The sequence below is a fragment of the Octopus bimaculoides genome, chromosome 18 (assembly GCF_046866305.1).
Source record: "Octopus bimaculoides isolate indiv1 chromosome 18, ASM4686630v1, whole genome shotgun sequence".
Lineage (NCBI taxonomy): Eukaryota > Metazoa > Mollusca > Cephalopoda > Octopoda > Octopodidae > Octopus > Octopus bimaculoides.
In genome coordinates this window covers 11,711,840-11,725,112 of record NC_142945.1, presented here as the reverse complement: position 1 = coordinate 11,725,112, position 13,273 = coordinate 11,711,840, and the positions used below count along the sequence as shown (strand labels likewise).

The window sequence follows — 13,273 nt, the reverse complement described above, 5'->3', positions numbered from 1 at the left end:
TAGTCATTGGAAAGCAGCCATGCTGGAGCACCATCTTCTCCTTTATTATTTGCCTGCTTTTAGTCATTGGAAAGCAGCCATGCTGGAGCACCATCTTCAAGGGTGTTTAGTTGATTATATCAACCCTGGTACTTGTGACTTCGTTCTTGTAAGATAAAAATGCCCATTGACATAAAGGGAGACAATTCACTTGTACACTATCAAAAATATAAAATTATAAGCCTTTTGCAGAGATACTAAAAGGACATGGTTAATATAAAGAAAGTACAAGGTAAAGTAGGAATTAGGCGTGAATTAATGAAAAGTTTGTGTGTTTGTTACTTTAACTCCTTAGTAACTATCCAACAGACCTTGATGAAACTTGACACGTGTGTGGGGCTTATGTCCATGCGGTCACTTATGCACTTGGAATTTAAAAAACAAAAATCGATTTTTAATCAGCATTGATTTTTCAAAAATTGTAAAGTTTTTGGCATTTTTCGCACTAGCCATCGTGACATCAATCCGAAATTTGACGAAAAATGTTTCATGGGTATAAACAGACAGCTTATTAACAGTAATCTATTTAGCATTTGCTAATTCTGCATTTCAATGCAATCTGATTTGATTTTCTAAAACTTATTTCAGTTCGTTGTTTTAGATTAGGTAAGAGCATTTTATTTCTCAAGCAAAATTTAGGCACCTTGCTCACTAGCCGTCGTGACACCAATTTGACGAAATCTACCCCAAAGTGTAAAATTTTTCTGTTTTTTTTCCCTACCCCAAAGCGTAAAATTTTGCACAAAAATGAGTGAATCTGACCAATTTAAACATAAAAGAAGAAGAATATTTGGGCTGGCCAGTTTAAATGCATAAAGGTTCATAACGTCAAAAATAAAATCAAATCCAGTTGAGTTTTACTGTAAATTTATTCTACTAAAATTACACCACATAAATTCTTGACAAGGAAATTAAATAAAAGAATCTCCATTGTTTTATATCAAAGTCTACTTTGCCAATAAGCTTGATTAGTTATGATATTAAAAAAAAAAAAAAAGGAATTTGAAACTAAAAAACAGTACTATACAACAGTTAAAAAAAAATAATATAAATGTCCAGTGTAAGAAAGAAATATATCACATACAGTTTAATTATATAAATATATAAATATATATATATATATATATATATATATTATATATATATATATGCATATAAAATCATAATGGGGATAAACTCCCAAACACCTCCTTGCAACTTTGAAAACCAAAGTGATGTTCTATGTGAAAAAAACAAACTTAACTATGATCAGTACTTTTCATATGGATGGAATGACTTCAGATTGTTAATCCTCATATTTTTTTTTTTGTATTGTAAAACATTTGTTTGAAATAGCTTCTTTGTTCATTATTAGGTGCAATGAACTTGCTAACTTTTATTTCATTTAGTTTTACCGGTGTTCAGATCCACCAGGCCACTGTCGTCTCCGTGACCCATTAATTACAGAATAATTAAAGTTACGTTTTTTTAATACTTTAACCCTTTAGTGTTCAGATTATTCTATCAAACGTAATGCTTATTGATTCACATTGATTTGAATTAATCTTCAAGATCTCGATGGTGTAACTACTTAATGTAGAATAACGTTGTAGGGTAGGTGTGAGAGCCTGGATCTGGCCAAATATTTTGGCTGGTTTAAATACTAAAGGGTTAACTAATTTGGGATTATGCCAGCCACAACAGACCGAACCTGATGATAGTGGTATAGTTTATGGATAGGATCGTTTTAATACATACATCAAGAAGTGAAGGTTGACGGTTCGATTCCAGCCTGAGCACATGCAAGTGAATAGTGCAGCAAATGAACAGAAAGCAAATCATTTTGAGATTGTTTTACACACACAAAAAAAGAAAAAGAATCAAAAGTGCATGTGAACAGTAGAAAGTTATTTCATAAGTATTATTATTATTATTATTATTATTATTAACTCATCAAAAATATAAATAAATAGTCATATCCATATGCATTTAGTCTCATTGTTAAATTAGGCCCCTTTAGGGTAACACGAGGGCCTTTTAGGGTGACATGAGATGATGATTGAAATGACTGGTTTTTGTTACACTACTTAACAACTCATTAGTGTTCACCCACCTCTCCCTGCCAAGATAACCCAAGAGGAAGGCTACATCATGAAGCAATTAAGATACTTAATAGAGATGTGTACCTCATAACATAAAACTTCAAAAAGATCAAGTCTTTGCTATTTATGACGTGTGGGGGAGGTAGATATGGCAAAAAAAGACAAAAAGAGAAATAAAAGCATTACAATTTTCGATCTTAGCCATTTGTTTCCAGCTCAAATCCCATTAGATTTAACTTTGTAGTTTTATTTTTTACCTTTTTAGGCATTGATAAACCAAGTACCTGTAATATATCAGGGAGGATGGTTGTGTTGGTGGAGTCAGAGACTTTAAATGTCTAACATACACAAGAAAAGAAAAAAAAAAAGAGGAAAAATATTGGCTTTGTACCTATAAAAGAAATAAATTATTTTAAAGGTACAAAACAGAGGGGTTTGGGCTGAGTATAAAAGGAACTTTCTAGAGAAAGAGAAACGAAAAAGAAATAATAAATTAAAACTTTTGTGAGAAGCAAGGAAGGTCAATGCATAGTTTTGTAAAGTTTGCTTTTTTTCTATTTGAAGTTACGAACATTAGATGCAGGCATGCATATTGTTGGGATTTCAGATCCATAGAATACCAAACAGATTCATTTCGCCAGCTTTAATTAATATTGAATTGATCGCAACAGTACATCACATTCGACACAACTCCACTGCAAGAGTATATTGAGTACTCATTCTCTGACAACGTTGTACGAAGAAACATACATCATATGCACACATGTATAGAAGGGGTTATTGCTGATTGAAAAATTAGTTTACTTTTTTTTATTTAACAGTGTAAAAGCAGTATCTGATATGTACACATCTATTTACACAGTAAAGAAATATAAAATTAAGAAACAGACGTTTCCAGTTTTATATATGCGTATATATATATATATATATATATATATATATACATGTATAATATTTTATAGGGAAGTGGGACAGGCATTATCAATAGATTTTTTTTTCTTTCCTTTGAGTTCAAAAAATAATTCTTAATAAAATGGACTTCTTTTGAGAGCGGCCAACAAAGCATTGCAGAGATATAATAAGGGCAGACTTCTCCAGAATACAGATGAGCTTCACTTGCAGTTACTGTGAAATCATATCGGGAGAAATGCAGTTCTAAGCTTCAGAGAGAGAGAGAGCGAGAGAGAAAAAAAGAAAGAAAGAAAAAAGAAAAAAAACATGGCGTTTAGGTATCCTTAGTTTGTTATACATTAAAGCTTTCTCCACAACCACATGTTCCTTTTACATTGGGATTATTAAATATAAATTCTGAAGAAAGTTTGCTTTCAACATAGTCCATTTCTGTGCCTAAAAGTGTTAATTGAGCTTTGGTGTCCATGAAGATTTTCACTCCTGCAAATAACAAAATTGAAAATAAAAAAATAAAAAAACCTAGTTTGAAAAAAAAAACAAAAAACAAAAAAAAAAGACAAAAAAACAAAAACAACAGCAGCAGCAACAATTTTATTTTACATACACACACACTATTGTCATCAGCATTGGTTTATTGTCCACTTTTCCATGCTTGCATGGCTCAGATGCATTTTATTGAGGCAGATATTCTATGGGGCTGAACGAAGTCCTAAGTAAATGACCAGAACAAAATACTTTGGAGAAAATGAAGAAAACAAGAAATAAAACTGAGAGAAGAATGAAACAAAGAGGAATTGAACTCACCATCTTGCTCAATAACTTCATCAAATTTCCCCTTTTGATTTGAATAGTCAAGGGTGTAGCTAAGTCCATTGCAACCCCGCGTTTTCACACCAATTCTCAAGGCAATCTGTTAATAATACAACAACAAGAATGTTCAACGAAAGAATATTGACATAAAAAAAAGTTCATATACATAAGCACAGGTGTGATTGTGTGGCACCTTAGGCAAATGTCTTCTACTAAACCCTCAGGCCGACCAAAGCCTTGTGAGTAGATTTGGTAGACAGAAATTCAAAGAAACCTGTTGTGTGTGTGTGTGTTTAATGTGTGAATAAATTAAAAGTAAAAAGAAATGGGACTTAATGATTTTTTATTTTATTTTTGAGTACAATAATGTTGGTTGTAGGCTTCATGTGGGCTAGTCAGTCAGTCAGTCAGAAGTTCAGTGCATTTCTGATGATGAAAGAGGAAAGGAGCATCTGGACAACTTGGGCAAAACAAATAACACAAAAGGTGCTTTTATTTGAAAGCACGAGTTTATTGGTTATTAGCCAATGTTATGTATTTTTGCTAATATTTACCACGAAAGAAATAAAAAAATCTCTCTGTCTTTCTGTCGCCTGTTTTTGTCCCTTTATCACACTTCCATTCCCTCAATAGAATACCCTTCACCACTCCCACTCACGGAAAATTCAATAAACAGTTACCAGGGTAGCAAAATTCACGCCTTGTGCCAAAATTTGAAACCAATATTAAGATATCTGATGCATGATGGAATGGGAGTGTTGAGAGAGAGCAATGAACAAAATAATACCTTGCAGTGTTTAGCTGTGTCCCATTACATTGTGAGTTCAAATCTCACTGGAGTCAAATTTTCTCTCCCCGCTCCTGGGCATGACAGAATAAAAAAAAAAAGCCAAAGAATGTCAACTTACCATATCAGGTTTCCCAGACATAATTTCCTTGATTTTCTTTACAGCAGCTGGAGTCTGAAGAAGAAACCAATGAATGTGTGTAGAACCTAATCTACAGGGTGTCCACAAAGTCTGGATACATGGGGATTAACACATACTTTAAAAAATTATTATTTCTTATATTTAATTGTTTATGTTGTGATTTTATTTACTCCATGTACCCACATGAGGATTAACACATACTTTAAGAAATTATTATTTCCTATAGTTAATTGTTTATGCTATGATTTTATTTACTCCATGTACCCACATGGGGATTAACACATACTTTAAGAGATTATTATTTCTTATAGTTAATTGTTTATGCTATGATTTTATTTACTCCATGTACCCACATGGGGATTAACACATACTTTAAGAGATTATTATTTCTTATATTTAATTGTTTATGCTATGATTTTATTTACTCCATGTACCCAGATGGGGATTAACACATACTTTAAGAAATTATTATTTCTTATATTTAATTGTTTATGTTATGATTTTATTTACTCCATGTACCCAGACTTTGTGGACACCCTGTATAATAATATTGTTTATGATGTATGTTTGAGCATTATATTATAACCCTTTCAATACTAACCCATCAGAGACTGTCCTTGGCTATATGATATAATCTTCCAGCTTTAATGTGATGTAAATTAAAAACATTCCAATAACATTTCAGGTTAATTTATGTTCCAAACACCATCTTAATAATGACTAAGTTATTTCATTGAATTATTTGAAACAAATGTAGTATATTTTAACCCTTTAGCATTTAAACTGGCCGTATCTGACCCAAAGACCCAAATATCCTATCTGTTTTATGTTCAGACTAGTCAGATCTGGCCTCTCACACTTATCCTGCAATGCCATTCTCAAAGATAAATAATCACAACTTTAAAATCTTGAACCTACAAGATAATACATGATCAATTGAAAAGAAAAAAAAAATATGAATGAATAAGCATTACATTTGAATAGAAAAAGGGTTAAATGGAAATATGGCAACAAAAGGGGTAAGTTAGCTACTGCATTAATCTAATTGAAATGTGTGGCTTTGCACCTATATTAGAAATCACCACTACAGTCTGAGTTCAAATCCTACCACAGTTGATTTCGTTTTTGCCTTTCCTTCTTCTAAAGCGCATCAATTCTTTCTTCATCTCCTCCTCCCTGGCCCACTCCTACTTCCTTTAACTTTCCCCCATGCTGATATTCACCACTGACTATATATATCCCCTTTCCTGTTTACCATTCAATGCATCCCCTATATCCCTACTTCAAACCATCTGTTGCTTGCCTTACACTCTTGCAAACATACCTTCTCCTCTATCCCTATCCCTGCCTCACCTGTTCATCTGTACCCCCTCCTTCTTGTACCTTGAAGATATGGTCCCAACATCTCACTGCCACCATCTTCTCTCCTTTTCTAGCTGGGGTACCCATGTAGCTCCTTTATAATAAGAGACCCGTTCCTTTTCCTCAGTTTTACTCTTGCCTCTCAACACATGGCATAAACTACCATCCCTCAATCAAGCGGGGTCTTGTCTTGTGAGCTACACATGGTGACCCCACTAGTGCTGGTGACATGAAAAGTCACTTAGTACACTCTGTAAAGTGTTTGACATTAGAAAGTACAACCGGCCATAGAAACCATTTTGAAACAGACATTGGAGTTTGATGCATAGGACCAGTCAGATCCTGTCCAACCGACCAACCCATGTCTGCATGGAATATTGATGCTAAATGATGATGAGGAATAAAGTGGCAGAGGTATACTCGACTGTTCTCTTCTTACAAATCTGAGGCTTTGAGCTGAGCAGAAATCATTAGAAAATTGGACAAAATGTCTTGTATTTGTTCAGCTTCCTTAATTTCTGAGGTCAAATTCCGTCGAAATCAACTTTACTTTTGGTCCTTTTGGGAGTCGATAAAATAGTGTACCACTGTAGTATTTGAGATTGATTTAATCGACTAACACCTGCCCCTCAAATTGCAGGCTTTGTGCCTAAATCAGAAGCCATTTTTAATCCTTTCGGGATCGACGAAGTAACTTTCAGTTGAGCCCTGATGGTGATGTAACCGACTTACTCTGTCCCCTCTAAAAAAAAAAAAAAAAAAAAAAAAAAATGCTGGACTTGTGCCAAAATTTGAAAGATTATTTATCATCATTATTATAATTATACAAGGAGGCGAACTGGCAAAATCATTAGCACGCCGGGCAAACTGCTTAGCGGCATTTCATCCGTCTTTACGATCCGAGTTCAAATTCGGTACAGGTCAACTTTGCCTTCCATCCTTTCGGGGTCGATGAAATAAGTACCAGTTGAGTACTGGTTCGACTCTTCTAATCGACTATCGACTATCATTCTTCTAATCGACTATCATTCTCACCCCCAATTTTAGGCCTTGTGCCTATTGTAGAGATTATTATTATTATTATTATTATTAAGTTGCAGTAGTGGTAACGCTAATTTTTCAGATTAACACCCGCACGATCTTCACTGGAGTGTTAGGGTTAGGGACGGAATTCCCTAACCCAAACCCTAAAACCCCAACCCATAACCCTAACTCTAACACCCTAGTGAAGATCGTGCAGGTGTTAATCTGAAAAATTACCGTGGTAACTAGTATTCCCCAAGCTAAAATTCCACTACGATTGACTTTTCTATTTCATTAGTGTTAGAAAGTTGAAATACCAAAAAAAAAAAAAATACAAATTGAATTCAGTATCAAAAGTAGAGCATTTTTATATTTTACAATTGCGTATCAATATAGATAAATAAATACCTGATACAGTTATAAGATAGTTTATAATTTGCATGAAAGATTAATAAAATAAATTAGAAGAGTCCATCTGAATATGGAACAAATCAGTCCACTCCACGTCCTTCGGAGTTGTAACCTCGAATTATATAATTTATTATAACATCATTAACAGATGCATTTATATAATTTGTACCACCGAAAGTATAACCTTAAAGAACTAGAATAACAACGACGATACACTTCTTTGCCTTATTCATTAACTGGTGTTTCTGATGGTGAAGTGTTAATGAATCAGAAGAAAATAAGAAATTACATTTATACATCAAGCAGGTTGACGTCAATAAATCCAAGAGAGAGAGAGAGAGAAAGAGAAAAGGAGAAAATGAAGCATTAAGATTAGTTAAACGTTCAAGATTTATATATTAACAGACGCAGGTGAATGTCTTTACCTGAAGGTGATGTGAATAATTTCAAATTAAATGGATTTCTAAATTTTACCTTTGATACAAGATCATAGTTTTTTTTTAAATTAATATTTTTATTCCTTAGAAAAATCTATAGGGATCACAATCGAAGGAGTGAAAGGGCGATATATTTGCTGTCAGTGAAAAAGCAATAACATTAAATTTCTTTCTATTATACATTTATAAGTGTAACATTGTCCTGAATCATTGAAATAAAAAAAAAAGCAAAACAATTATATTACGTAACTGTAGAGTAAGGAGAAGTGTTAAGCTGATGAAATACACCACCGTTTACCTAGGGATATTTATTTAATATGCATAAGGCATAAAGAACAAACCCTTGGTACGTGGATGTGTATATATATATATATATACATATCTACGGAATAAGTATTAAGAGTGACCATGAAATGATGAAATATACAAGAGAAATGTGATTTTCCATTATGTTGAGAGTAACCTTGTTTCTGACACAGAATCATGCCGACACAAATAGCAGACAATATAATCAATTGGAATGTTATGGTAGATTAATAGATTCACTTACCAATGTCAGAGGTGCACGATATAACGGTGCTCTCTTCGTGGCCGCAGCCACGGCACGGACAGACATGACCACAGCCTTCGAGGCCATAGTTTTGTTTTCTTTTGGAAGCTAATACTTGTCTGCAGTGTAATAACGAATAGGCACTCAACCGAATGTCTAATAGACACCTGGCATTAATATGCTACTAATTATATACTAAAGAGAAAAGTTTGTTTATTATTTGGGTAAATGTGAAAAAAACAAACAGTAAAACTACTAAATAGTGAAGTTATTTTTAAATAATTACTTTTTATTAAAATTAATCCTAATTTAAAGGTTTGTAAATTGTAAATCTTAAAAAAAAAAAAATCTTATATTATCTATGTCATTTTTTATTTTTACCTTTTCGGTTGATTAAATAGCAATTAGTAAAACTATTAAATAACGAAATCATTTAAAAATAATTATTATGAAAAATAATGCTTCCTTGTTTAGTTCCAGAGTCGTGTGGATTGATCAATTAATTTAATCATTATATTATTGTTTGATTAATATGCATAACTGAAAAATATATTTTATTCAATATACCAAAATAAAATACAAATTTATTGCAATTCTTTTAATGTTTGATACTTTTAAAAAAATAATTTTTTTTTATATATATGTCGAGCGAAATTGAAAAAGATTTTTAAAACTAACTCATTACATATGAATATTTTTTATTAACACTAATTTAATTTTTCTCTCTCGCAGATTTTTTTATTACATGTTTGAGGAGAATTTATCATCAAGTATTTGATCTTTTTAGATGTGGTGATTCGGGCAGAGATCGTCGCCACTTAAACCTTACTACAGCAGTCGAACGGTTGAATTACCAAATCCAATGTCTGATGCCTTCGTAAATTGGAAACTTTCTCTCAATTTATTCCCTCACTTACAGAATGGGTGGCTGGAAATTAGAAATATTTAAGGTAATTTCTACCATCTACTCTAAAGCAATAAATATAACAAATCTACGAAGTATTTTTTAAAAAAATCTTTCCATAATGATAGTCATTTTGTGTGTAGTCTTATAATATTATTTCTGTATTTCAGTCGCAGAGATTCCAACCCGATTGCTGTTGTCTCTGAATATTTTGTTGGTTTTTTTCTGTTATTTGAACTCCAACAAATATATAGCTGGGTTGTTTTATGTCTAATTTATGAACCTTTGCTGTAATCTTTTTAAGGTTTTGTAGAGGGCCGTAAATCGTGGCCAGTACCCTCTCCGAGAGCCCTCATATGAATACAAACTGTATAAAATAATCCCTAGACTCAGTCTCTATAGTTCTCATTACACCTGTCCTTTATGGTTAAATGAACTGTTTCATGATTTCGTTATTGATACTCGAAGAAATTGCGAGTTAACAGTAAGTTCTCGAAATGTTTTCATTTCGTTGACCTTCAGTTTTTAAAATGACGATAATTTTAGTTTCTTTTTGTAAAACTGGAACACTTCTCACCTGTTTTATAAACCATTTTGAAAAACAAGTTTTCCAGGTGCAAATGCGTAGTAGAATGCGAGAAAAGTGGCTGTACTTATTTTATTCAATCAGGGTTGACCTCGTGGTACCCACTTGTCCAGCTTCTTGCCGATTTGTTTCAGATGGTCCAAAACAGTTGGAACCGAAACATCAAACCTTATTGCTTAACTCATGCGTTGTTTGAGATGTATCCACTTCCACTACAGTTTCCAGCTCATCGTTATCCACCTTGATCTCAGGTCTACCACGGGGCTGATTTTCAAGAGTGAAGTCACCAGATTGGAACTTCCCAAACCATCGACGTACAGTGCGTTCTTTCGCCACATCTTCACCAAACACCTCGTTGATGTTTCGAACTGTCTCGGATGCATTGGTTCCACGACGGAACTCATATTCATAAACAACACAAACGGAGCATAACTACAGATGTGTGCCCCACATACGTTTTAGGGAAATGTTTCAGATAGTGTCGATTATTACGATTATATCGGAATTTATCGTAAAAAAAAAAGAAAAAGATTTTTGGAGGGAATGTAGTGAAAACATTTCATGATTCACACGCCTCGACTTTGTATATTCTTATATTCTTTTACTTGTTTCACTCATTAGACTGCGGCCATACTGGGACGCCGCCTTGAAGATTTAGTCAAATGAATTGACTCCGGAACGTATATTTTTTTAAAGCCTGGTACTTATTCTATCGGGCTCTTTTGTTGAACCGCTAAGTTATGGGGACGCGACCACACCAACACTGGTTAAATACTAGAGGTCATCTCATCCTCCCTTTTTCTCTATCACAATTGGCTATGTTGAAGGGAGCCAGATGAGCATATTCACAACTTCAATCTTCTTTTCACTGCTACTGTTTGGACTCGTGAAGAAAGACAGTTACATTTTAAACTTCCTAATGTATGATCTAGAGGTGAACTAGAGGATGTAGCCAAGTTTACGTATTTAGGTAGTAAGATAACGTTCTCAGGTGGCACCGACGAAGATATTAAGACGAGAATAAGTGAGGCAAGGACCGCTTTTCACATGTTAAAAAAAGTATAGAGCGCAAGTGTAACTTCAATAAAGAACAAAATAAGAATTTTTAACACTAACGTAAAAGCGGTGTTATTGTATGGGGCTGAGACATGGCGAACAACAGTTAAGTCAAATAAGCAAATACAATCATTCATCAACAGGTGCTTGCATAGTATACTTAAAATCAGATGGCCCGAACACATAAGCAATATGGAGCTATAGCAAAGAGCAAATCAAGTTTTGATTAGGGAGCAAATATTTAAGAAAAAGTGAAAGTGGATTGGTAGCACAATTAGAAAGGACACATCAAATGCAAGCGAAAAGTGCTTTACAGTGGAATCCAGATGGATATAGAAAGAGGGGTAGGCCTAAGAACTCGTGGCGTAGATCAACACAAAAGGAACTAGAGAAAGGGGGACATTCATGGCAGAGTATAAGTACAGAAGCGAGAAATTATGCGACATGGAATTCAATTATAAGTGGCCTATACTCCGCATTGGAGGGTTAAAGGCAAGAAAAAAAGAAAATGTATGATCTAATATAATGCTGCTCTATGGCAGGCAATATGCTCAACTGGATTTCATTAACCATTACATTCTGAGTACAAATTCCGCTGAGGTTGACTTTGCCCTTTGTCCTTCTGAGGGTCAATAAAACAAGTATCAGTCAAGCATTGGTGTTGATTTAATCAACTTACTTCCTCCCCTGAAATTGCTGGCCTTGTGCCAAAATTTGAAACCAGTTTGTGGTGTAAAACTGCTGTTGTTGACATTGAACTTTGCTTGTTATAGATGGCAGTCTACATGAGCTTTCCTGTTGGTCTTTTCTATTATTTTAACCAACCAGCATTCTTTGAAAATTGGATGATGTCAAAGCGAGTAAGTTAGTTTTAAACATAATTCTCTTTTGTTTTTTGTTTTTTTTTACTTGTTTCAGTCATTTGACTGCGGCCATCCTTGAGCACCGCCTTTAGTCGAGCATTCTATCGGTCTCTTTTGCCGAACCGCTAAGTTACGGGGACGTAAGCACACCACCATCGGTTGTCAAGTGATGTTGGGAGGAGAAACACAACACACAAACATATACACACATACACACATACATATACACACACACATGTGTATACATATGTATACACATATATACATATATACGACGGGCTTCTTTCAGTTTCTGTCTACCACATCCACTCACAAGGCTTTGGTTGGCTCGAAGCTATAGTAGATAGTGTGAGTGTGTATGTGCATGTGTGTGTGTGTGTATATTATAAAAGTCATTTGCCCAATGTGTGTGTGTATATATATGAATATATATATATATATGTGTGTGTGTGTATATATATATGTATATATATGTGTGTATATATATATATATATATATATATGTGTGTGTGTGTGTATATATATATATATATATGTGTGTGTGTATGTATATATGTATGTATATATATGTATGTGTGTATGTATATATATATGTATGTATATATGTACATCATCATCGTTTAACGTCCGCTTTCCATGCTAGCATGGGTTGGACGATTTGACTGAGGACTGGTGAAACCGAATGGCAACACCAGGCTCCAGTCTGATTTGGCAGAGTTTCTACAGCTGGATGCCCTTCCTAACGCCAACCACTCAGAGAGTGTAGTGGGTGCTTTTACGTGTCACCCGCACGAAAACGGCCACGCTCGAAATGGTGTCTTTTATGTGCCACCCGCACAAGCCAGTCCAGGGGCACTGGCAACGATCTCGCTCGAAAATCCTACAGGAGCCAGTCAGGCGGTACTGGCAACGGCCACGCTCAAAATGGTGCATCTCATGTGCCACCCGCACAAGAACCAGTCCAGGGGCACTGGCAACGATCTTACTTGGCTTGCCGGGTCTTCTCACGCACAGCCCATTTCCAAAGGTCTCGGTCCGTAGTCATCGCCTCGGTGAGGCCCAATGTACGAAGGTCTTGCCTCACCACCTCAGCCCAGGTCTTCCTGGGCCTACCTCTTCCACGGGTTCCCTCAACTGTTAGGGTGTGGCACTTTTTCACGCAGCTATCCTCCTCCATTCTCACCACATGTCCATACCAGCGCAATCGTCTCTCTTGCACGCCACAACTGATGCTTCTAATGTTCAGCTTTTCTCTCAAGATACTTACACTCTGACGGGTATTCACATTGACATTACACATCCAACGGAGC

General features: G+C 34.7%; 2 protein-coding genes across 2 annotated transcripts in view; one reads left to right on the top strand and one right to left on the bottom strand.

The window, feature by feature from the left end:
- Window positions 1-2,364: 2,364 nt before the first annotated feature.
- LOC106881059 (iron-sulfur cluster assembly 1 homolog, mitochondrial) lies at window positions 2,365-8,710 on the bottom strand. Its single transcript, XM_014931270.3, has 4 exons — window positions 8,555-8,710; window positions 4,751-4,804; window positions 3,837-3,942; window positions 2,365-3,512 (listed from the first exon to the last, which is right to left on the bottom strand). Exons 1-4 carry the CDS (start codon window positions 8,639-8,641, stop codon window positions 3,364-3,366), a joined length of 396 nt encoding a protein of 131 aa, XP_014786756.1. The 5' UTR covers window positions 8,642-8,710; the 3' UTR covers window positions 2,365-3,363.
- Window positions 8,711-9,345: 635 nt separating this feature from the next.
- LOC128249848 (protein PET100 homolog, mitochondrial-like) overlaps window positions 9,346-13,273 on the top strand; it is a 10,760-nt gene continuing 6,832 nt past the window's right edge. Inside the window, exons 1-2 of the mRNA XM_089365747.1 lie at window positions 9,346-9,504; window positions 11,874-11,960. Coding sequence (XP_089221873.1) covers window positions 9,475-9,504; window positions 11,874-11,960 — 117 coding nt within the window. The 5' untranslated portion in view covers window positions 9,346-9,474. The remainder of the gene's footprint in view (window positions 9,505-11,873; window positions 11,961-13,273) is intronic.